The sequence below is a fragment of the Lissotriton vulgaris genome, chromosome 3_1 (assembly GCF_964263255.1).
Source record: "Lissotriton vulgaris chromosome 3_1, aLisVul1.2, whole genome shotgun sequence".
NCBI lineage: Eukaryota > Metazoa > Chordata > Amphibia > Caudata > Salamandridae > Lissotriton > Lissotriton vulgaris.
In genome coordinates this window covers 476,844,901-476,871,941 of record NC_141689.1, presented here as the reverse complement: position 1 = coordinate 476,871,941, position 27,041 = coordinate 476,844,901, and the positions used below count along the sequence as shown (strand labels likewise).

The window sequence follows — 27,041 nt, the reverse complement described above, 5'->3', positions numbered from 1 at the left end:
CATTGCCCCGGTGTGTATGTCCTACAAAATTCATTAGGCGGTATTCCCATGTCAATCTTCAGACAACTGAAATCAATGTTGGTATCTCTATACTGGGCAAGGAAGCATAGTAGGGGTGTGTTGCAGGTCCTGTAAAGGCAATACAAGGAAGGGGGCGTTGGAAGTGCCCAGATTAGATCTGTACTACTATGCGGCACAGCTGCAACAAGCGGCTCGGTGGCTGGATAATGGAGATAATTGGGAGAAGCGTTTACTCAGTGGGCAAATACAGCCAGAAAACCTACCTGCAAATCTGATGGAAGGAGTGGGTGCACCCGCGGACTTGCCATATGTTATTAGGCAAACTGCATATATATGGCAAATGTTCATAGAGTGTGTTCTTGAACACGCGCCATTTCACCAGGAATTAAGCATCTGGATTTTAGTCCCAGTTCAGAATGGTTGAAAATATGTCCTTTCATGCTTGGAGAGGGGGTGGCTGCCTGGTCCTGGCGGATCTGTATAGTAATGACACTTTTGTCACTTTTCAACAGGCATGTGAAGCATGCGAGGGGTTTGGTCTGGGACAAGGGCAGTATTTGCAATATGCGGGCCTTATGGAGCAGGGCAAAGTTATATGGCCTACATATCGAAAAGCACCGCAAAGGACCGAGACACTGGATGTGTTGCTCACATATGGCAGTGGGCGTAGATTGGTGTCACTGTTGTGCTAGGCCATGAGAGCAGATTTGGGGGCAATATCTCTCAAGGCATGGGATGCATGGAACGAGGACCTACGAACGCCCTAGCTGGAGAAAACATGACACGCACAGTATTATGTAACACCCACTTAAAACTAATCCATTTAAATTTCCTACAAAAGGTGTGTATGACCCATATGAAATTACATTGCATAGACCCGACTCGTTCTCACGAGTGCCCCAGATCAACAGGGCGTAATCAGGGTTTCTGCATTCAGCATGGGATTGTGCGGAGGTGCAGCAGTATTGGGCGCCGGTGGTTGTGAAAGGTGTGTGCGGGAATTGGTATACATGTGGAGACTAGCCCTGCTCACTGTCTCCTGGGCCAAGTTCCGAGGCCTAGGAAGCGCAAAATGGCATATAAATTACTGCAAACGACCATAGTGTTAGCAAGATGCAGGGTAGCCATAGTTTGGATGAGTACTCGCGCTCCGAAAATAGAGAGATGTATGCGAGTGTTCCATTACTGAAGAGATTCATATGAAAGCAGTACAAAAGATGAAAAGCTAGAGGAGGATATTAGCACCTGGAGAGAATTATGTAGGGAACTTCTCAACCCAGAGAGAAATGTGAACGTGCAGAATGAATCAAATGGCAGTGATAGCGAGACGTAAAGTAAATATGTAGAATACTGCGGAGTGTGTGGCACCTCAATATCTGATAGTAATGTAAGTGCATGATCGAATATGCGGTTGTCAATGGACGTTCATGATTATTATGTCACTGGAATGTACTATCTGATGAAACTCATGTTGATTTATTACTGCTGACATATGTGTACAACCACTTAGTTGTTGTTATAAACTGATAAAATAAAGTTTAAAAAAAACTATGTATCTAAACCTGTCTCCTCAGAACATTCTGTCCTTTGCTCTTACAATTATTTGTGGCATTCAACGATATTGATTACCCAACACTACTCCCGATTCTTATCTCACTTAACATTATCTACAAAGCAATAAATTAGCTTTCCCCTCAATCACTGGCCATTCCTTGTCTGTCTCCTGGGGCTCTTCTATCGCTCCATCAATATCCCCTACACCGGTGTGTCTCCTAAAAGGAAGTCCTCTAACTGTTCTCTGGGCATAAGCACCCACATGAATCATTGTTACATTTTGCGATTTCTTAAGTGCGAAAATTAAGGAATCGCAATTAAGAAATCGCAAAATGCTATGCATTAAAAAATCGCAATATTTTTTGCGATTGCCTAATTTTCCTTAATTGTGATTCACAATTTGCGAATCGCAATTAAGGAATCCCTTCCCATTGATTCTTATGGGCCTAAAGGCCCATAGGAATGAATGGGAAGCCATTCTCATTTTGCGATTCGCAATTAAGGAATCGCAAAATGAGAATGCTATTTCAAGGGTGCGGGGGGGTCCCAAGGACCCCCCCCTGCACCCCTGAAATTTAACTTTAAGAACATTTTTCACATACACATGCCCCAAGCAGGACCGGACTGGCCGTTGCGGGCACCGGGCAATCCCCCGGTGGGCTGCACAGGTGGGGGCCGGGTTGGGACCCCTGGGGGCCGTTTTTGTTACAGGGCCGTTTTGCTGCAAAAAACGGCCCTGTAACAAAATCGGCCGAAAACCGGCCCTGGCAGAGAGCGCGGCCGTCCCCCCTCCCCCCGGGAGGTGGCCGGTCGAGCACTTTGCCAGGGCCGGTTTTGGTTCCCAGTCCGGCCCTGGCCCCAAGGGCATGTGTGTGTGTAAAATGAAACTTTCAAAAATGCACTTTTGTGCATTTTTGAAAGTTTTAGAAAATTACCATGAAGTTCAACTTCATGGTAATTTACCTCTTCCTATTTGCGAATTAGCAAAAAAAAATTGTCATGCATTGCATTTAAGAAATCGCAAATTGCGATTTCTTAAATGCAATCGCAATTTAAGAAATCGCAACATAATTGCGATTCCTTGAATTGCGAAAAAATAAAAAAATATGATGAATCCCAAAAAAGGAAATTGCATTCGAAAACGGACGAATTTTGCGATTCGCACCGTTTGCGAATGCAATTTACCTTGTTGCATGTGGGCAAAGGTCCTTATTGCGTTTCTATCTCCATTGCAATGACTCTCTTTTCGATGTTTATCCCACCACCTCCAGGTCTGTATCTCAGGCTGCCGAGCAGCTTTAAGCAACTACAGTGTTCCCATTCCCTTATGTTAACATCATTAAAAACTCAAATATGCACATGAGCGAATTTTGCGGATCTCGCGTTCGCGAATTTTGCGGATTTGCGGATTCGCAATCCGCAAAATCCGCGAATTCCCGCGAATTTGCGGATTTTTTTTTTTTTTTGTGTTCGCCCGTGTTTCTGCCAGTTCGCGAGGGTTTTTACAATTTCGCAATTTGCGAACTTACCTGTCGGGTCGCAAGTTTTGCGAACTTGTTGTTTCTACGTGTCCAGCCTGTTTGGGACACTCTTCTTCATCACTGCCACTCTCTGTCACCACTGCCACTCTCTGACTACTCATGCCACCCTCTGGCCCACCCATGCCACCCTCTGTTTCATCATCACACCCTCTGGTTGTCCAGTGTACATTATTTTCGGCAAAGCAAAGCACACCTTCCCTGCCTCAAGTGACCTGAATTAATTTGGGGCTGATTAATGTGTCACAGAATATTTTTTTAGCTGGCACCTGCTTCCTTAGTGCGCCCTGATTAGTGATCTTTTGCACTTGCTAAGTGCTTTCATTGTTGCAAAATTAGTTACAACACCTGCCCTGCCCCAACTGACAATAATGAATTAGGGGCTGATTAATGGATTTTAACTTCCAGCCTGGCTCCTGCTTGTCTCCCTTAGCTGTAATTCAGGACCTTTGTGGCATATGTGTAACTATTCTGAGGTTCAGAGCAGGGTCACATAATAGTTTCAACTGGCAACTGAACTCTGGAGGGGCCCCTCAGGAAGCACTACAGGAAATGGCTACTAATGATGTGCCTGAACTTTTGAACCTGGTAAGTAGTTACTTTCAGTTTTGCTAAAATCGTATTTCTGCAATTTTGCACTTATTCGCGGGGCGCGAACTCACGCGAACAGTGCGAGCAGTGCGAGCAAAATCCGCTGCTCGCGGATTTGCGGATTTTGCGGGAAATTCGCAAATCTCGCGGATTGCGGATTTTCCGCCCACACCTATAAATCCCTAACTACATTTTACCTTGCTGTCTATTTTGCTTCAGCCACTCTTCCAGAAGGATCTGTGCATCATTTAAAAAGAAGTATTGTCTGGATACTTTGTTCTCTATGACTGCTACTACAGCTTTGTAGCAAGTGCTGAACATAATCAAAATATGTTTGGGGGATGGACGGATATCTTGCAAGTGTCCAGGAAGTCCAAGCCCCGGAGAGTGAGGCAGGGAATGTACCTTTCTAGGAGGCCACGGGGTGCTGCTATCAGAAGACCCTATGCCAGGAGACTACTAGGAGCTGTGGTTGGGAGGACAGGGTCGGAAACCTCTTTGTGAAAGAATCACCAAAGAAAACCCCCCAAAAAGTTTGAGACAAGAAGGCCATAAAATAGCCTCCTGGTGGATGGAGCCCACTTTTAGGAGCAGGAAACAGAACACCATGTGTGGATTTGCCCACTAGGACCAGATAAACTTGTTTTAAAGGGTCCAATCATGCTGCCTAGCAGTTCCTTTGAGGCCACCAAGCACATCAAATCGTGGCTGGCAGGTTAATTGATATATTTCAGGAGCTCGTGAGCTGTAGGTGCCCGATCATGCTTTGCCTAGAGCTTCCTTCTATATGTGGTAGACCATACACTTCAGTTTCCCCAGGGAGCCCACCTGCAGTGGCAAGAGGCCATGCAGCAAGGGGTCCCTCAGGTGGCAAGAGCTCCAACACGTTCCATCAACACACTCCACTCCTCTCACTTTTCCCAGCTGAGTAGGAGAGTGGGAGCATTGCAACAATCATCTGTGCATTTAATAATGTGCTGGGCAGGTGGGATGTTTAGGACGGAGCGGCTCGGGAGCTCGCCACACTGTTCAGAAGGGCAAGCAACACATGTGGATTTCCAGGACGGCATATGCCACCATGTAATGTCCTCACCAGCTGGCAAGAACTTTAAAAAGTAAAAAGGACAACCTCAGACAAGAAAATGAAAACAGCCTGAGGTCGCATTAAAGGAATCTCCACTGGATGTAAGGGTTACAACATTATTTGTATATCAGGGTCTTTGGTGCCAGGAGCCGAAGGGCACCAGACAGAAATCAGCATGTTGGGGACTGCGAGGTGAGTGGTAGGCTCCCACAAGAGTGCATGTCTTTTTATTTGTATTTGTGCCACTCCAAGTCTTCTGAGGTTGGTAAAGAGTGATCCCAGGAGAAGCTTGGTTAAATGCAAAGCCCTCTTGCAGCCTGGGATTTAAATGCTGTGTTGGGATGTTTCTTGATTGAAAGGCTGGTGTTCTGCCAATTGATTGTGTGGTTAGAGCAATACAAAGCAAGTAGTCTAGATTCCTTCTCTCTCATTTTACCCACTGCTAAGCACCGAATCAATGTATTGTCATTGCCAAGATGTAGATGAACATCCTACGATCAGTTTAAATAGGTTTTTGTAATACACTGGATGTCTTTTGTAATACTGATCTCTTTTCAGTACCCAGCAAAGGTCCCACAAATGTTACCGCACGAAATGTGACAAAGCACTCAGCTGTGGTAGGATGGTCTGAAATTCCAGAAAAAGAGCGCCTTGGATTTATCCACGGGTACAGAATATACTACACAGAAATTGGAAGAAACATGACTAAAGGTAGGTGTTATAATAAGTTAAGCGACACCATAACTTGATGGCTGGGCTAACCCATTCATATTTCTGGTTACTTTAGAACCAGCAACCAAATTGTAACTTGGAATTATAGCTGACATTTTCTAGTAATTCAATTTAAAGGTCCATTCTCCTTTCTGTGACAACCGAAAATGGTAATTAACATGAGAAAAAAAATTAAATATAGTGTGTAAAACCATTGCAATTAAGCTCACACACATATGTGGTAATTTGCTCACCCAGGTCAAAAGCACTCCAGGACAAATAACATTTTCACAAGACACCATGGGCCGTATTATGGAAAGGGTGCACTGCCCTGTTCTGCACCATTGCACTCCTTTAGCAAGGTCTGCTGGCACACACCCAGCCAGTGCTCACTATTACCATCGTTACGCTGCTTGCAGGGCCGCGGCAAACTTGCTCCTGCCCTGGGGGCAGCACATTAGTCAATGATGGAGCGGTTGCTTGAAACAGTCACAACGTCTTTCACAGTGCAGGCTGCGCCTGCCTGCACTTCAAACTGGCGTCAAAGATTCAGCCAATACAGTGAGTGACTGCACACACCTGCAGGGGGATGTATGGGGGTCCATGGGAATCCCTATATCCCCTCAAGAGGGCTGCATTTAGGGGGTGCACTGACGGTGCACATCCTTTTTGTGGCAAACAGTCAATACTCCTCCTTCCAGGCTCTATGCCTCTGCACTTTCATCCATAATATGACAGGGTCTCAGAAGGACAGTGTTTCCCTTATTTGCATGGGCCCAAGCCCTATGCAGATGGTGCTGGCACTATGTGTTGACCAGCGCTATTTGTATTACTGAAGGCGCTTCTGTAATGCATCATTGCCCCGGGGTGCAGAAAAGAAGCGCACGTGCTCTTTAAACCCCAGGGATACTGTCTGTAATGCAGCCCCAGTTGTGTTTTTGCAACCAACTTCCACATAAGTTATAAGAATGGACATCCTCAAAGTGCAAATGGCTTTTTGCTCAGTTTGTGTGCATTAATACATCATTTTTGCAGTTTGTTAGGGAGCAGTTACCATCATTCCAACCTGGTGATAAGTGTCTGTTCAAAATGGAAGTGCAACTTGCATTCATCCAAATAGTGTCAATGTTAAAAGGGCTCAAATTCTGTTTGTGCACATTTTAAAAACAAGTGTATTGATGTAAATGATTCCATTACTCAACCTTGTCCATTTTATTATTTGTTGCCCTGCCTAATTGTGGGAATTAAAAAGCGTCATGAACAATATACTGTTATTAGTAAAAATGAAAAGCATTGCGTGCCACTTTTCAATACTCATCAAGGCCAGTTGGACACAATGCAATCTTTTCAGTTCCATGGAAATTGCACATACTTAAGTCTGTATTTCTTTCAAACTCTCTTTAACGTCAGTTATTATTTCTGATGCCCAGCTGTTGTTCTAGATGCTGTCCTCTCTATTCCCTTCTCCACTGCATTGTAGCAGAACATGGAAAGCTGATTGGATTATTACAGTTCGGTCTTTATCAGTTTCAATTCATTCCCATGGTTTTCTTGATGGGCAGTGTGCACCCAGCTGGATGGCACAGCTATTTGCTGCTTTCACAGCAAGGAAATGCAGAGTGATAAACATGATTATTCAGTGTAAAACCAAACTTTCTACACAGTGGTAATGTGAGTCAAAGGAGTGAGCTAAAACGCCAGTAGTTCCTGTAGAGTGCCACCCGGCATCGACTATACTTCGTATAGCATCCACACCCCACGGGCCGGTCGTGGCCAGAGGGTCCAAGTAAAGGGCAGAGTGGCCACTCGAGTTACCGCTGTGAGAGCTGCTAGTGGAGCTGTGTTTGTGCATCAAGTTATTCACTTGGCACCTGCAGCTTAAGCAACACAAATTACACCGGACGCCGCACTGGTGATGAGGACGTACATGCTGGGCCACTGCATCCTGCCACACTGTGCAGCACCATGACGCCACAGCTGAGGCAGCAGAGTCGCTGGCTGCGGCAGAAGCCGGGAGGCAGCACATCTGCATGTGCAGGGCCCCCGCTTGAGGAGGGAAGCGGCGCTCCTGGCCGGTGTGTCATTTAGGTCCCACGAGGCACACCTCCAACACCTGACCTTACCCAGCTGCACAGGGGCGGATTGGCAAGGCGGGCATTCGGGAATGGGCCGAAGGGCCGGTGCCTCAGTGCCCTCTGTGGGCCGTTTTTTTTCTCCCCTGTCCCAGTCCACAGAGAGTGGACTAGGAAAGGGGAGAAAAAAAAACCGGCCCACAGAGTGCACGGAGACAGAGACACAGAAAATGAAAGCAGCCTCGCTGTGCGGCCAGACAGCGATTGTCAGCTGTGGGCTCTCCTTCACCCCTGCCCTGCCAAGCAATCAAGCTGAGGCTGGGCAGGGGTGATTGTTTGCAATAATCGGCTTCCTTGGGGGCCAGGTGTTTCTCAGGCCTTTGAGCCATTTGCACCTCAGCCCCCTGGCGCCCATGCAGCCCAGAAACGGTGTTAGTCTTAACACCTCGCCCACAGCCATTCACATTCAGGGCATAGTGGGCGAGGAAGAATGGGTCTTGCTGTGGGGGCCTGGTGATGTTTGGAATTTTTTTGTTTTATTTATTTATTTGTGTGTTTTTATATAGCGCGGACTTTACCCGAAGGTGTCAGAGCGCTTCAAACTAGGAACAGCAATAATACATGAGGAGAAAATTATAAGTGGACAAATTACAAAAGCAAACGTTAAATTACATGAATTAAAAGTGACAATAGTGAGCAACCAAAATACAAGAGGAGCCAACGATTACAGGAGGAAAAAGAGATATGTGTGCAGGTTACAAAAGCGTACAAAATACAAGTAGAGGTATAATTCTGCAATTAATGGCAGACACTCCAGCACAAGAACAAAAGTTACGTAGGCAATGGTGGCACTTGTGAAAGTATCTAAAGCAAACAAATGTGAGAGGTAGCAAACAGTGTGTTACAAGAGAAAAGTGACGTGTGCAAGTTACAAAAGGGTACCATACACAGGTACAAGGGTAATACTACAGTAAATGGTAAATACTCAAACTGCCAGAACACACTGGGAAGGCACTTCCCATGCACCAGCTTCACCTCAGCCTCCCCCCCTGGCTACCTGGGATGACCCAGAAAGCTGTGTTTTGTGCTCCCCTGCCAGGACATTTTCCCAAGGCCTGGAGGGTTGATTAATTTACTAATTGCAGGGGCCTTACCTCTGTTCATGTGCTCCTGAGCTGAAGGTCTGGGGAGTGCTAAGTAGGTTAGTAATAGCAGGGGCTTTGCTGCTTTTCAGGTGCTCCTGTGCTGAAGGTCTGGGGAGGGCTAAGTAGGTTAGTAATAGCAGGGGCTTTGCTGCTTTTCAGGTGCTCCTGTGCTGGAGGGCTGGAATAATTTTGTGACAAAAGGGGCCTTGCTATTTTTTTTAGTTGCTCAGCATGTAGGCCATTGTCACCTTGGCCCTGTGTCGTGTGCAAGAACAGTATCCTCCCACTTTCATTCCTTGTCTGTGCAAATGGTGTTTCATGAAAGGCCACGCCCCTTGAATGTGGGCCACGCCCCTTAAATATGGGCCACGCCTCTTGAATGTGGGCCACTTTTTTCGTCAGTGCCCGGGCCGAATTGTGATCCCAATCCGACCCTGCAGCTGCAGGATTCTGTGGCGTGCGCTCTCCGGCCGAACCGCATGGCCTGCTGGTGAACAGCCTGGCGCTAAGATCGGAGTTACAACAGTGCCACCTAGCGCTGTACAAACACACTGCATCGTGCCTATGGCTGACAGAGTCTAACGGTGGGTGGGGGCAGAGTGTCAACGAGGAGGTCGCTGTTGAAATCAGTTAGTAACAGGTACCACATACCCCTGGGCTGATGCCACAAGGCGGAAGACACAATAACTGTACAGCCTCTCAGCAGGGAACAGGTGAATATGTTCAGGTACCTTCCATCGATTTCTACACCCATACTCTCTCTTACTGGACCAGGCTAGTTAATCTCTTCCTTAGTCAAGGCTCCCTCCCAGTCGCCCTTAAATCAGGTCAGGTTACCCCTCTTCTAAAAAAACCCTCACCCTCAACTGATGCAACAACCTCAACAACTTCCGCCCTATCACCAACCACCCTTTTCTTTCGAAAATCACAGAAAAATGTGTTGCAAAACAACTTGCCCTACATTTTATGGACAATAATCTCCTCGTCATTTTCCAATCTGGCTTCATCCAAATTTGCAGCACTGAAACAGCCCTGCTGCAAGTGATTGATGATGCGCTGCATATACTCGACTCTGGGGAATAGTGTCTTCTGATTCTTCTAGACCTCTCTGCAGCCTTTGACACTGTTAATCATAGCACCCTCCTCAACACTCTTCAACAGAGAATGGGATTGGATGGCACAGTGCTGAAATGGTTTGCCTCTTTCCTCTCAGACAGATCCCAAATGATTAAGATAGCGAACAGTCTTTCATCTCCATTGGCCTCAAGGTTCTATCCTGGCACCCACCTTGTTTAATCTCAACCTGGAACCATTGGGGAACCTCCTAAGCAAATCTGGAATCCATTACCATCGTTATGCGGATGACACTCAAATCTACCTCAAGGTGTCTTCCGCACAAGATCTCTCACTACTAAACTCTACTCTCAACTCCATTCACAACTTGTTGTTAGCTCACCAACTCATTCTAAATCCCAGCAAAACTGAATTCCTCCTCCTTTCTAATGCTCTCTCACCTCCTCCCATTCAATCGTGGATGGATCAGCTAAACTTACTCAACAACAAACTCATCATTGTTGACAGCGCGAAATCCCTAGGTGTCATACTTGACAAAAGACTCAACCTAAACTCCCACATCAACTCTATTGCAAAGAACGCACAATACCAGTTGCGCCTTCTGTGGGGGATCCGTCGGGCTTTCCAGGAGAAAGACTTAAAAACCTTGGTACAATCGCTGGTTCTCTCAAGACTCGATTATTTCAATTCTCTTCTGACGGGCCTACCTAAATCTCACCTCTCCCCTCTCAAATCCATCCTCCATTCAGCAGCTCGTTTCATTACATGGTCTAAACGAAGTGACCACATCACTCCTATCCTGTCCTCTCTTCGATGGCTTCTGATCGAGGTAAGATCTATCTACAAAACTGCCAGCATCACGCACAAAGCCTTACGCAAGTCCTCCCCTTGTTACCTGGCAAACAAACTGAAATTGTCCGGAGGCTTGCGACCCTCGCGCAATGTGGAAAAGCTTCTGCTTGAGCCCCCTGTCTTCAAAAGGGAAAGATCGATGGCACAATCCTTCTCAGGCAATGCGGTGAGAATCTGGAACTCACTTCCCCCATTGCTACGTGACACCTCCACTACCCGGATCTTAATCGCTCCTCTTTCAAAGACACTTTCAGAACTAATACTTTCATGCTCAGGCCCCTCTTGGAAGTTCACTCCTCATTTTAAATTTGTTTTTATTTTTTTCCTGTACATTCCTCACTCCTGTGTGCTTTGTTGTATTTTGTGTCGATGTGGCCTTCATTTTTAGTCTCCTGTTTTTTAGGGCTCGTCCTTTCCTATTCCGCAGGAATAGGAAACGAGCCCTAATGCAGTCAAACCATTTCTTAAGGCCAAGGGCTCTCAGAGGATTTTGGGAAGTGCGCGCCGCCTCGTGCACGAGCTTGCCTGAGCCTTCTGCCTATCAGCCTGCCAGTTATCCTCCCCTAATTATTCACTTCACTTGTGACTCCCCACATCAAAGCCTCAGCCTCCCTCCCTTGCCATTTGCTTAATTGCATCAGACCCGACACTTCAAAGGAATGCGCCCCGAGAGCCACTTTCACGGCTGTGCATTTCTCTTCCCCCCTCCCCACAGCAATGCCAGGAGCTTGTTTTTTTTGATCACTGAAGCAACTGTTTATGATGTTGAGTAGAGGATGCAGCGCTGATTCTTTTGCAAAATAACTGGATGTTCACAGCCATCTTGAACTGCTTTGCTTTTTGGAAGCAGGAGGAGAAAGGTGATTTTTAAAACTGTTTGCTTTATTTTCTTAATTACTTGTACAATCCTAGAGGTGCAGATTCATAATAAAACTACACTTTTGCTACATAACTTGAATGGCGGTTGTCATACGTTGGCAAAACGGAGCGCAAGATAAAAACACGCCTAAACGAACATAGAAGCAATATCAGAAATGGCAATCTTAAATCATGCGTATCTGCACATTTCACTCAAGAAAAGCACACGAACAGTCAAATCCGTTTCCTAGTTCTGGAAATTGTACCCAAACCAGAGGGCACTGACCCCAAAAAACATTTACTACAAAGGGAACTATTCTGGATTTTCAAATTGAGAACGATTGCGCCACAAGGCCTCAACGAACGTTTGGAGTATAGTAGCTTCCTTTGATACGACTAATTTATATTGATTATTTGCTGTTTGCTGGCTGATCAAACTTTTGTGCATGCCTTTACCCTTTCAGGCGTTTAAAAAATGTGTGTATTGATCCTATTCCTTTCCATGTACCAGCTTTGGTTCATTTTTTCCTTCTTTTCTTGCATGCAATCTTAATTTCCATTTCATATTCTTTCCCCAGTTTTGTTCCCATATTATTCCTGTGACTTCATTCTTCCATTTATTTTTCACCTCCCATGCCACTTTGCTTAGATTTTCTGTTCCGTTTAGACTCTTTTCATTTCGTCTTTTTATCCACTTTGGCTACATGTTCCACCTCTGGGCACTCTTTCACCGCTTTTAACTATGTCTATTAACTTTCCCGGAAGGCTTGTTCACCTCAGTCCTTTTTTGGTGTTCACCTATGCGGCTACACTACGCAGTCCGTTTTCCATTGCCCTCACTATCTTAAACTTCATCGCGTCTGCCGAGACCTTCTACACCCGCGGGTTCTGGCATTTTCCGCCGTCGTTTCACCTGGTCACACCGGCGTTTGTACTTCTTCACACATCTTTCCTCGGTAAGTGCACACGGACTCGGAGTTAAATCTATGAAGGTATAGGCGTAGTTTAAACGGGTGTTCAGATGTTTGGTCACATCACCATGTTACTGCAGTGCACCAACGGATAACGGGAACCTCATAGAACACACCGGCTATCCTTTCCACACTTATAAATCTTTTGAACTGTGGGTAATGTGTACTCTTTAATTTCTGTGCACCAACGGTCACCGTAAAACATCCGACGACTTTTTATCTCAATTCACTTCTTCGTATTTTCATAGCACCTTCTGTTTATAGCATGCGCCCACGCTCACTCACCTTCTTTCATTTTTTATTTAACGTGCGAGCACAACACGGTATCCGCTAAGATTTCTTTTCTTTTCCCTTTCTTCATACTTGTTAGTAGACACTCACCTCCGGCTCCTGACTTATACCTCTTTTTTTACTTATTTACAGTATGTACCCCCTGACGAAAAGCCCCTCGGCTCGAAATGCATCGGGGTGAGGACATATGTATTTGATGTCACCAAATTGAACTTGATCTACTTTGGAAAAGTCATATGATTTGAAAACATGATCTTCAGTTCTTACTATTTGCTGAACATTTTGAACATTAATATGAAGATATCTACATAAATGAAAAAGTGAATAAAACTTTTTTGCATTTCTACTTTGGATCACTCTGTGCTCATTATAGCATATAGGTGTGCTCAGGTCCACCACCTTGTGCCTACAAGGTTCCCCCCTCGCGGTTGTCACAATGTACCAACGATGTAATGCACATATTACATGTTTATTAATTAAAAACGTTGCATACCTTGGTTTTTTAATGTATTTATTTACAAGTCATAATATTTCTCCCAGAAACCTTTTACATACGTAACGTTACCAAGCACCAATTTAAATTGCTAAACAAGCACTCTAACTTGAATACGTACTTGCCCGTGAAATACCTATTATGCTGCATGTTTTAGCCCAACGACTCTAAATCGGAAATTTCAGACGCACGTTTATTTAATGCTAAAATTAATATTGCCTATTAGTTTTAAGAGAAAAATCAGTACTGCCTAATCCTAATCTATAAATGTAATGAAACTGATTAATGAATATTCCCGTACCTCATATCATAAAAGTGTAAAAAAGAACCAGACCCCATAGCGTTGAGGTCTACTGCCTGCTGCCGACCCCCTGATGTACATGTTTTTTAGTTAAAAGATGATCAACACCCTCACCTCCTCCGTGTTTTTCCGCAAATACATAAGATTAAGAAATCTCGCACCTTCCCTAACTGAAGTTTCTAAATCTTGGCACAGATACTTTTGTATCTTCTATGCAAACACCGCAGTGCCACGTCTGCGTTCAAAGTCCATTAGTTATCTAAACGCATGATAATTTTCCCAGAAAAAGCGCTCCTTTTTTTGCTAATTTCTGATCATGAATAGTATACACATGAAAAAGCTGTACAATTGTTGTAACGCGGCACTGAGTCTTCCTGTCTCAGCGCTACAGCGAAAGCCGCCTCACGCTTTGAAGCCTGTGCATCGGCCATAATCTTTCGTCTTCCTTCTCTCTCACTTAAAATGGCTTTCCAGTCACCACGGGTGGCGGCAACACGAAGCGCAAGTCTTTTGTTGCTTCGAACGAGATATGCAAGTAGCCATCCTGCACGTCTCACCCCGGATTCCTCTGTTTCTACACGCTTGATAACTTTTATTCCTGCAGTATTTGTTAGGCTTCGGTGGAACAAATTACACTCATTTCCCGTAAACAAATATGTTTTTCTTGAATCAGAGCATATTTATACAGAAGACCTTGTGTTGTATGGAAATGAAGAAATTAAACGTGTATTACCACCTCCGAACCTTATTGTTTTTTCTTTCTTTACTATTTGCCTTGTAAAACGCATTTTGCACCTTCAATACAAGAACTATCGCATATGGCTACACGTCTAGTTAAGTTACGTTCGAGAATGCCATATTGAATCGCATTACTTTGTCATATACCATGAAGTCGGTGCAACTCCCACGGTCTGATTCTCAGTTACAGTCCCCAGGGGGTTATTTCTCCAAAAGAGCCTGTTTGTGGTCTTTGCAGATGTGTCACACGTTTATTCGGCTTCTGTGTATGACTCCGGCGTCAGTCTCTACCCGGGGGAGGGGGTGGGCTGGTCAGCTCGGTTCTCCTGCCTGTGAGTGCCACACGCACTATGCTTGTTGCAGCTCTACAAATTTCATGTGTTTGTGTACATCTCACGCCCCCTGAATATCGCACAGGCATGGTACCTGTGTTCACCTCACACACTTTGTTTTTGAGAGTCACACACAACACGCTTATGTTTCCGAGTATCTCACACTAGGATTCTTGTCTGTGAGCATCTTCCACGTTCTGCTTCTCGGGCGAATCACAGGCACACACCAGGCGTCTCGAGAGCGTTAGACTCGCCCATACTCGGCGTCTATCTCTCACCCGTGTGTGTGAGCCTCCCGCGCTCTCGGCTGCCTGTGAGCGGTTCACACGCACTGTACACACTCGTATTCTCACACCGGGGTTACCCTGTGTGGTAAAATCACACACAGGGCTCGTTTGTTGACCCCTCACACCAGTTTCCCATGTTAAACGATCTTTTCCCACCTCACGCTTCTGTGTGTCTATTCCTTCTCCACACGAGGCTTCCCGTGTGTGTGTGAGGAGCACACACCGGACAATGCGTTACATACAAAATACTTCGTGTTTAAGTCTCCCACATACTTGATTTTGTTGTGCTTGTGTCGTGAGCATCGCACGCACTGCTCTTTTGTGACCTTGTGCGGTGTACTCGCTTAGAAATGTTTCTCTCGGTTTACAAGTATCTCCCTCGGGCTCTCGTGCTGTGTTCATCGCAAACACCACACTTCTTTGTACCATCTCCACACACACATCCACCTCGTTCTGTATATCTAACTATGCTCATCTTTGTGCATTTCCCGCTCCACTACGGGCTTCTCGCGCGTGTACCTGTATCACACGCGCGCACGCGCATCCTAGCATCTGGCATGCTGCAAGCTCTTCACATTTGTAAGGTTCACGCACCGTGCGTCTCGTTTTGCACCTCACTACAAGACTTTTTTTTTTACAGGCTTCTCATAACTGGGCTTTTCATGCTTGTGCGCATATTAATGTACTCGGTTTGCAACAATGTGATAACATCGCCGCGTCGCGCTGCTAAGTAGAGGCAATACCTAAACAACATTTTGTGGACATCAAACAATTCAAAATGTCCTTCTGCACGACCTGTCCAGGCGAGTCGAGTTTGTGTTCCACACTACAGGCAGCGGCCCGAGGAACGCTTATCCCGTTCCCATATGAATACTCGATACGATTTATTAAAACACATAAACTATACTTAAAGGCACTTTTGATACAATGAGTACTTTTGTCTTGGTGACCGTCTTCACATCTACACGAGGGCATTATGGGGCGATAATGTGTTGCTACCTGTTATGTGTTATCTATTTTATGGACACGTATTGCTTGCAAACGATTCGTGTTTCAGAAGTATGAGTGAATCTGCTCTGTGCTTCTTGCTCGCTAATCATTTCCAGCGCCTTTTTAGGGCTCGTCCTTTCCTATTCCGCAGGAATAGGAAACGAGCCCTAATACAGTCAAACCATTTCTTAAGGCCAAGGGCTCTCAGAGGATTTTGGGAAGTGCACGCCGCCTCGTGCACGAGCTTGCCTGAGCCTTCTGCCTATCAGCCTGCCAGTTGTTATTTGTAATATCAATACATCCAAGTCACGTAAATACAAAACATGTTGCATTACAAATGCTATAGGTGTCACATTTGCAAAAGTTAAAATTATTGGCATTGTAAATGACAAAGCTATTAATTTCGCTATTTTCAAAACCAACACATAAATAAAAAATTTGTCATTTACAAGACCAATAGCTCAAACTTTCCTAATTCTTGCCTTCTGCTCCCCTGATTGCCCTTGTTTTCTTGCCTTCTGCTTCCCTGATTGTACTCGTTTTTTCTTGCCTTCGGCTCCCCCACTCCATCCATCCATCCCCCCACTCCATCCATCCATCCCCCACTCCATCCATCCATCCCCCTACTCCATCCATCCTCCCCACTCCATCCATCCATCCCCCCTCCATCCATCCATCCCCCCACTCCATCCATCCATCCATCCCCCCACTCCATCCATCCGTCCCCCCACTCCATCCATCATCCATCCCCCCACTCCATCCATCCATCCCCCCACTCCATCCATCCATACCCCCCACTCCATCCATCCATCCCCCCACTCCATCCATCCCCCCACTCCATCCATCCATCCCCCCCACTCCATCCATCCATCCATCCATCCCCCCACTCCATCCATCCATCCCCCCACTCCATCCATCCATCCACTCTATCCATCCATCCACCCCCCCCACTCCATCCATCCATCCCCCCACTCCATCCATCCATCCATCCATCCATCCCAATCCATCCATCCATCCATCCACCCCCCCCACTCCATCCATCCATCCATCCCACTCCATCCATCCCACTCCATCCATCCCCCCACTCCATCCATCCATCCCCCCCACTCCATCCATCCCCCCACCCATCCATCCCACTCCATTCATCCACCCCCCACTCCATCCATCCATCCATCCATCCCACTCCATCCATCCATCCATCCATCCCATCCCACTCTATCCATCCATCCCCCCACTCCATCCATCCATCCCATCCCGATCCATCCATCCCCCCCACTCCATCCATCCATCCCCCCCTCCATCCATCCATCCCCACACTCCATCCATCCATCCATCCATCCATACCCCGCCCCACACTCCATCCCTCCCCAGCCCCACACTCCATCCCTCCCTGCCCCATACTCCATCCATCCCTCGCCCACACTCCATCTCTCGCCCACTCTCCATCCCTCGCCCACACTCCATCCTTCGCCCTCTTGCCCTGCCTCTATCTCTCACCCTGCCTCTATCTCTCACCCTGCCTCTATCTCTCGCCCTCCCTCTATCTATCTTTCGCCCTCCCTCTATCTATCTATCGCCCTCACTATCCATTTCATCACCACAGCATTACTCAGGGGCACCACAACATCACTATGCGCTACCACAGCATCACTGAACGCTACAGCATCACTCGTCGCCGCCACAACATCATTAAAAGCCACCACAGCATCAATCTGTGCAACCATTCAACAACTGATTCAAATATGTTCTCTCAATGTTTCAAACTTTATTACAAATGTCACAAAAAAAGTTAATATTTCACTTCTGTTCTTGTATTTTCATCACAATAAAATACACTAAACATAATCTTCCAAAAAGTTATTTGCAAAAGTTTAAGCTATTGCCATTATAAATTACAATAACTTTTATTTAAGTATTAAATATTGAAAAAAATACAACCCATTGTTATTTTTAATATTAATACATCTAAGTCATGTAAATACAACACATATTGCATTACAAATGCTATAGGTGTTACGTTTGCAAAAGTTAACTCTATTGGCATTGTAAATGACAAAGTTATTAATTTAGCTATTTTCAAAACAAAAACATAAATAAAAAATGTGTCATTTACAATACTAATACCTCTAACTTTACTAATGCGAGCCCTATTGCATTGCAAATGCTTGTCTTTGTAATGTTTTATTGTGTTTCCACTGTTCTCTTGTAAAGTAACTGGCTCTATTGTACAGTCCTCTGGCACCTTCGGGTAATGCCCGCGCTTTATAAAAATGCACTGAATAAAAACAGGAAAAGAACATTGAATGAAGCTGTAATTATTGAACACTACTTGAGTGCTTCACTGTTGGTAAAATACAGGATAGTAAGAAGTTCATTGAGCTGTGTGACCTGGACAGTAATAAAGCGAATGGCAAGAGGTGCTTGGTAGTAGATACACCCGATGACGGTGTGAAAAGTGTGAGCATTGCCTGTGCGGCCATCATAGATAGCAGACACTAGGAACAGGGGAACACACAAACACCCCCTAACCTGTCCCAAAGGCAGAGCCCACGCTGAAGGTTACTTAAGGGAGAATAAGAAGCCATGCACAATGTCCCAACAACAAAGCAGAACACTACAATGGTGGCCACAGCACACAATTCCCACTCCTCTGTCACGGTGATGCTGCTCTTTTGCCAGCTGGTAGACCCATTCACGGCCGCCCTACGATTGCACCAATGGATCAGGTGTCTGCATTACTACTTTCACGCCATACGCGAAACCTATGGGACAGTGAAGAGGACACGTGATGCTCCATGTCGGCGGTGCGAACTATGTGACCTGTTCAGACACCTCCCCAACACTGGTGAGGAAGTTGATTTTGAAGCTGCGATACCAGCACTAAACTGCCATGTTGATCCCCAGCTCAACCCCAACTATGAGAGATACAAACTGAGGCAAGCCCAGCAAGCGGAAGATCAAGTCTGTGGATGTAATCTGTGTATGACTTAGAAAGTCGGCAAACACCTGCACAGATATCAACCAGCCAGATGAAATCTGAGCCAGCTGATTCAGGGCTGCCGGTCGTCGGTCTTTAGGAAGCTCATACTGCAACAGTTAGGCATCACACTAGACAACATACTGATACTAGTGAGGTCACATGAGCTGGGGAACAGCAGAGCTGAAGACATGGAGGTGACATTGATGAGATGCGTGACCCCGGCTGGCACAGCCCGGGCAGTAAATGTGAAAGCGGAGCCGGTAGATGCCATTATAGAGAAACCCTGCTTTATATTGTGCCGCAAATGCACCCCAGCCACCTGAGAAGGGGTGCGCAATTGCAGTCTCACACACCGGACATCCAACGTATGCCCGGGGAAGGAAAAGAATGCTTGAGGTGGGTAAGCATGAATCACTTCACCAAGATGTTCCAGAGCAGTGGGCAGGGTGCAGGCATGAGGTACAGAGGATGAGGGGAATTAACCCTGCCACAGCTGTCACTTCAAGAGGAGGCAGCAGAAAGCCCAGCAAATCGTTCCCCACTGATGTGCACAGTTGACATAAGAGGCACCCAGATCAAAGTGCTAATTGACACAGGTGCCTCTGTCAATGTTCTGGACTCAGCCCAATTTGGCAGGATTATGTCACGGCTGCGGCTAGCACCAACCAGGACTGCACACGAGCAATAGGTTCCCCCTGCCTAGCTCTAACTGGATAAAGGCCTGGAATAACGTGTGGGGACCACCGTTTTTCCTTTGTGAAATTGTGCATCCAATTAGAAGTCAACCATTGGAGAGTTTTTGGACACATCATTAATAGGTGGCCCGTCCAGTTTTATTGACGTGACCCCTTCTCATTACCTGTGGTCCCCTCTCCCCTATTTCTGACTACTCCCCATCCCTTCCTGAACCCAGTCCTGAAGAAGACCAGCAGCAGAGGCCTTGAATTTCCCTTATTGCGTTAGGGTTGAAACGTTGACGGTTGTGCCCCCTTGTTTGGAGGCCTATACCTTAATTTTCCCTGCCCTTGTCCTCATTTTGTATGTTAAATCTATACTACTATTCTAAAGAGAGAACAGAAACCTTTTGGCAAGGTAAACTCGGGAACCACAGCACCAATCCACACACCCAATACATTGTTGTAATCCTCAGGATGTGTAGATGGACATAGGCTGCATAAAATAAAATAAAACGTAAATTAAAAAATTAAACTTTAAAAACAAAGTAGTCCCCTAACAGTAGCGCCGGCCGCGACGTAGTGCTGGCCGCGACCTAGCGATGTCCACAACGTGCGTGATGACGAAAGGCGGGGAGGAGCGGTGACGAGCAGCGAGGAGTGACAGTGAAGTACGGAGCGCGGGGAAGGCAAAGGCAAAGGCGAGGCGGTGAGGCGGGAGGCGGGAGGCAGGCGGGAGGCGGGCGGGAGGCGGTCTGGGCAATGTCGGGGCGGGCGGGGGCCAGGGCGGGAGTGCACCCTAGCCTGAAATGTTGCCCCCAGCCCCCTTCTGCCCCGGGCAACGCTGCCGCAATCCGGAAATGCTGCCCTCAGCCCCCTTCTGCCCCAGGTAACGCTGGGGCGGGCTGCTAGTTATGTATGTATAATTGTATGGGTAGGCCGTTTTTGGTTGTTCAACTGAAAAATTTGTATTTTTAGTTGTACATAATAATCTCAATTTTGTTCTTTGAACTATTTTCCCTTTCAATTCACTTGAGCACCCCCTTTTCTTATTCTTACTACATTCTGCAGTTTTCTTTCAATTTGTAATTATTTTATGAATATGTAAATTTGTAATTTGTTATATATGAGAATGATCAAACAAGATTGACTGTTTTTCGATTTAGTTTGTGTTGGGTATGTTGAATTAATACCATATTTGGATATACCTTCCCTCCTATTTCTATCACGGAATTCCACAGCCTCCTCCACAAAGTCAGCTCTGGCTCCCCCAGGGACTGCTGCCCTCCTCACATCTTTAAAGAAATCTTTAGGCTCTGCCCTGATCCTGCCCTGGCCCTCCTCAACTCCTCGCTGACATCAGGGGTTGTTCCTGAGGCTTTTAAGCAGGCCATTGTGTTACCTATCCTGAAGAAGCCTAGCGCAGACCCCCTTGTGATGAGTAATTATCGACCCATCTCTCTCCTTCCCTTTTTGGGAAAGATCTTGGAGACATATGTCACCAAGTGCCTCAGCTCCTTTGTGGAAACTTCCTCCTTCCTGGACCCTCATCAGGCGGGCTTTCGCCCACGACATTCCACAGAGATGGTGATTGCTGCAGTGACGGACACTCTTAGAACCGGCGCCGACAATAACATCCCCCAGGCTCTTGTCTTGCTAGATCTGTCGGCGGCTTTTGACACGGTCGATCACACCATCTTGATCGACCGTGTCAATAACGCCGGCATCCGTGGGATCGCCCTTGAGTGGGTTCGCTCCTTCTTACACGGCCGCTCCCAGGCTGTCCACCTCTCCACTTTCTCCGCCCCTTTCTCTCCCCTCACTTGTGGTGTTCCCCAAGGTTCAGCCCTCTCCCCGCTCCTTTTCAACTTATATATGCAACCACTTCTGGCATCCCTTCGTCACTCCCCAGCCACTATTTACAACTATGCTGATGATTTGCAATTGATTTTTCCCCTGGACACTTCCCCTACCTCCTGTCTTAACATCCAAACCACAATGTTACGTATTTCTGACTGGATGGCTCATAGCCAACTTAAGCTGAACCCGTCCAAAACGGAACTCGTTCTGGTGGGCGGTTCCACTAACCCCTGGAACGACAACTTTTGGCCATCTTCCCTTGGTGCCCCCCCCCGTCCAGTTAGTACTGTGAAAAGTCTAGGAGTGATCATCTCAGAGGATCTATCCATGAAATCTCAGATCTCTGCCATCACATCGTCGTGCTTCTTCCAGCTGCGCAGGATTCGCAAGATCTGTAGATTCTTAACCAGAGAGGCACTCATTCTTACCATCTTAGCCTTGGTCATTTCCAGGGTTGACTTTTCTAACATCTTGTATGTGGGGATTCCCGCCTACCAGCTTCAAAAACTCCAGCTCATCCAGAACCAGGCGGCTCGCCTGGTGTTTCGTCAACCCAAACATCAGCACGTCTCCCCTCTCCTGAAGAGCCTTCATTGGCTCCCTGTGGCCAAACGGTGCTCCTTCAAACTTGGCTGCACCGTATTCAAGTCCCTTCACAACCACGCCCCCGAGTTCATTTCCTCCAAATTCAGGCGATACCTCCCATCCCGCAACCTTCGATCCTCTGCCGACAATCTCCTTTGCATTCCTTCGATTCGCCGAAAAAAACACGGTGGCCTCCGGTTCTCCTTTCTGGGCCCTACTTTCTGGAATTCCCTTCCTGTGCCCTTCCGTCACTGCCCTACTTATGATTTGTTCCGTAAAACCCTGAAAACCCACCTTTTTAAGCAGGCCGTTGAGTAATGCTCCCTGCCTCAGTTTGTTATGTCTGTTATGAGCGCCAAGAAACCGTATCGGTGTACGTGCGCGGTACAAATTTTTTAACATAACATAACATACATATACAAAGAAATACATCTCCTTCTTTCCGTTGTGGATTAAATCTTCTCATTCTAAAAAATAAGGTAAACATCAATTGGTGTTTTGAGTTATGTATAGGACCACTTTGTCTATATACTAATTGATACCCAGGTCCTTTGACTCACTGGGTTAACCCCATTGTATTAATGAACCAAAACACAAGCATTCCAGGATAAGTTTCGCCCTTGCTATGTGTTCACACAGTTGGCTGTTAGTTCTGCAGAGTGGTAAATCATTTGTGACTACTGCTGTCACCTATGCATGGATGTTTAGTTGTCTTTCAAAAAGTGTGAATTTACTTGTATAAACTGACTTGTTTTTCTACATTAGTCTGTATCTTTCTCATATTTTTCCATATACGTTCATAAGATTGCAGCTATTTTGTCATTCATTGAATTGCACTGGAGTTTGAAAAGATATTCATTGGTGCCTCTGACCTAACTTGCTGCTGCTACTCCCTGCTTTTTGCTTTCTTTGTGAGTTTCCACAGTCAATGAAAAGGCAGCGCACCTAGAGAGGAGGTCAACGGTCACGTAAGTGTATTGCATTGGTAGACAAGATAAGCCAGCTACCACCCATAACAGAGCGCTGCTTCTGGTGTCTTTATTCATGATAAGGTGGCAGAAACCTGTGACAAACGTCGCTTAGGATGGCTGTCATTTTTTCTTGGTGTGCATTGTTTACGGTAGTTTCAAATCAGAACGCAGGATCCTCATATGAATATGGAGTCCCAGAGTCAATTCTCTCAAAAGAATTTTGAAAGAGAGAAATCTTTCAGTTTGTTGTCCTTCTTTTATAAATCGGAAACATTCTCAATGATTATTAATCCATCTAAATGAGCTCAAGAAACCTAGAATGCAAAATGTTATGTTATGTTATGTTATATTAATTTATTATGCGCACAGATACTCCAGCCAAGGAGCGTCCCGGCGCAGAGACAAGGAGGAACATAACACAACAGGAAAAGAAGATGTAAAAGAGGCAGCTAAAACAAGAATGTTTTTATTGCCCTCCGGAAGGTCAGGAGATCCTCCAGCAGACGTATTTCAACAGGAAGGGAGTTCCAAGCTGATGCAGCTTTTACGCTGAAAGAACGACCTCCCATGCGGCTGAGTCTGAATCTAGGGACTACAGCGAGGGCCTGGCCCTGGGAGCGGAGGGTACGGGTGGGAACATAGAACGAGAGACAGCTAGACAAGATTTCAGGGCCTATACCTCTCAAGATTTTGAAGGTAAGACAGAGGACCTTAAAGAGAATACGCTTCCTTACAGGGAGCCAGTGTAGGGAGCGAAGGACATTTGCCACCGAACAGAATCTGGGCAAGCCAACAATAGCTCTAGCCGCAGCATTCTGGACCCGCTGCAGGCGAGTTAACTCAGCCTGGTTGGCCCCAGCCAGGAGAGAGCTAGCGTAATCCAGGCGAGAGATGATAGTTACCTGGATCACCAACTGCCTGGTTGGGGCATCAAAGAATTTAAGTTCGGGTCTTAAACCTCTCAGCAAACCGAAACAACAGGCAGCTGTTTTCTTGGTGTGCCCTACAAAGGTAAGGCCCGCGTCCAGCCAGACTCCCAGATTTTTCACCTCCGACACCGGGGTCGGAGTGGGTCCCAACTCTGGAGGCCACCATTGGTCACCCCACAGCTCCACTCCCCTGCCGACAACTATCACCTCGGTTTTAGTGGCGTTGAGCTGGAGACAGTTACCTGTCAACCAGCTAGCCACCGCCTTCAGTCCAGACTGAAACCTGGGGGCCTCTTGCTCCGCGTCCCCGCTGAGAGTAACCGCCAGCTGTGTGTCGTCGGCATATGAGACCAGAGTTAGGCCCCACTGCCTAGCGACATCAGCCAGCGGTCTCACGTAAAGATTGAACAATGTGGGACTCAGCGAGGACTCCTGCGGAACCCCCATGACTTCTGGCAAACACTGGGTCAGGGTCAGACTCAAAGGTTTTGCATTTTTTCTTCGGAAACTCCGGCAGATGGAAAACATATACTGGACAAGTACTGTAGGTCAACTAAATTTGGAAAGCAGAAGTTGAACTTAATGCATTTTCCATGGACTCTGTGGCCACTTGTTAGACCCCGATTTTATTTTTACACTGGACAATATCTTTATTGTTAAGTCCTTCCCTTTAAATTGAACGGACTACGTCGCAGATCCTTTTACCATCTATTACAAGGACCGCCCACAAAATATTGTCCTAAATACACTACTATTCAGCGCCTCTGCAAACACATGTTCCACCGGACCATATTGGTGGTTTAATTGAAATGAATCTTAAAAAAGATCTGAGCTGGACCAGTGAAACAATTCCTGTCATTTTACCAGATAAATTAACTCTACAATACTGGTCCCTGGTGAAGCCTTGCAACCTCATATGTGCCTTCCAAAACAAAAAGAAGCAATCTGTGTTTTTTCTCAGAATATGGTACAATGAAATTGGAATTGAGGCAACTTGAGCGCCAGTGTCAGAAAACCTATGAAATAAAAAATAAAGAGGCTATATAAGTATAGTATTCTAATAGTAAAACTATCCACTTTCTCCTCCAAAACAGTTTTTTTTTTACCAACTCTCAAACTTTGTTGAGGCTAACCATATGCCGAATCTTCACCAGCAGACTTTAATCAAGGTAGGAGCACCAGCCTGGGATGACCTGAGTAGGCTTATGGGCGTCCAAAGTCCAACGGCTTGCCCACTCCTTGACCTCTAAGATACCTTTAACACCATGGACCATAAGATTATTGTTAGAAATGGGATTTCTGGTTGGCTAAGGCTTGCGCCAAAGCCAGACAGAAACCACCACTCTAGTCAGGGCAAGGGAGTTACACGCGGAAGATAACCCCTGCTCAACCCCTTGGTAGCCTGGCATGAGCAGTCAGGCTAATCCCAGAGACAATGTGTAAAGTGTTTGCGCAACACACACACACACAACAGCAACACTCGGCACACCACAAAAGGAACTACACACAAGGTTATATATATAAATAGCCTTTGTATTATCATAAACACGTTAGAATAGTAATCACACAATATACACTGTGCCAACAGGCACTAGGCAATATTTACTGGGGATTATGTACAGCTGACAGGGCCAATTGGCCCACTGTCCGAACCATCACAAACACAAATAATAGATGTAGAGCACAACCAGTAATTACTGGCCAAACACTGTACTCAGCATCATATCCTGCAACATAAATCATATTATGCAATCAGCATCATATTAGGCGTGAAATACATTCTGCACCAACCGCATAAGCGTAAACACATTATGCCATAAACTCATAAGCCTAAACGCATTAGACCATACCCTCATTAGCATACACACATTATGCAATAAACCTCACCAGCATAAATCTCTTATTAGGGAATAACCTCATAAACATAAATACTAGAGGCATAAATCACATTGCATAAGACACATAAATCACATCAGAGGCTGGCGCCCCACCAACCTCACACAATCCCCCTGGCCAACTGGCCTTCTCAGAGGGCTCAAATGCCCTATGTGCCAAATGTCAGGGTGGCTACCACTGCAGCATAATCCAAGTGCACAATTGTGCTGCTGGCACCACTGTGCCTCCTGGGTCCCCACTGGGACTCCTCAAGATGCTCTGGCCTAGACGTAGCAGCTGCCGCTAATTGCCGTGCAGCTGTGATCATCACGGTAGGTATGACACTCACTGTGCCTTCTGGGCCCCCACTGGGGAACTCTCAACAAAGGGGTGCCATCGTCACAGCTGCCCCCACTGGTACGGTGCAGCTGGAAAAAGGAATCAGCCCTGGCACCGCTGTGCCTCCTCTGTCCCACTCAGGGACTCTACCACAAAATGCCCCCTAAGGAATTAACATGGGCACTCACTGTGCCCTCTGAACAATTGTGCCCAATCATTGCAGCTGCCCGCTCTGGTGCGGCGCAGCTGGGAAGAGACAAGACAGGCACGGGCACCTCATTGCCCTCCGGCCCCATCCTGGGGCCCTAAGAACAAATATGACCCATGAAGCAGCTGCCTCCAATTGCGGTGCAGCTGTAGGCAAAAACCCAGACTGGCACTCGCAGTGCCTCAGGGGTATCCACCATGGAGAATCCCTACTCAAGGGTTTTCTCTGGCCTCACTCCTCCCGTTCTCCTCGCTTCACCCGGGCCCCCTTCTGGAACCAGGGACTGTGATGTGGAGCCCGTGAGGGTCCGGACTGCCGACTACACTGTTGCTGCACACGGGGCCCGCTCAGGGAGAACACCGACCTCCGGACTTCCTCTGGCCTGAAAGCAGGCCCGGCAATCCTGCAACATGGAGCGGGATCTCCGTGGAGGCAGGCCTCGCGTCACGCTTCTCCCGGCCGGCACTTCCTTTGGCAGGCCCCATGCACAGTCAGGCGCGGGTGCCTGACTTCCTGTTCGGCGGCCTTTCTCGCGCGGCATGCGGCAGTGATTTGCTCGGCAACAGACCACGGGGGGCACCCGCAAAAGGGCAGCATAAGGCGGGGTGGGCACCCGCCATTTATATACTCATAAAGCAGGGTGTGCTCCCGCTCGGCAGCCAATTTCAAAGGCGGCAAACGCGGAATGGGCTCCTGCTTCTCTCCCCTCCCTTAGGG

At 46.6% G+C, this 27,041-nt stretch overlaps 1 protein-coding gene across 1 annotated transcript in view; it reads left to right on the top strand.

Annotated features, from left to right (window-relative positions):
- LOC147726646 (interleukin-31 receptor subunit alpha-like) overlaps positions 1-27,041 on the top strand; it is a 672,471-nt gene that overhangs the window by 478,477 nt on the left and 166,953 nt on the right. Inside the window, exon 13 of the mRNA XM_086960699.1 lies at positions 5,347-5,499. Within this exon, the coding sequence (XP_086816825.1) occupies positions 5,347-5,499 (153 nt within the window). The remainder of the gene's footprint in view (positions 1-5,346; positions 5,500-27,041) is intronic.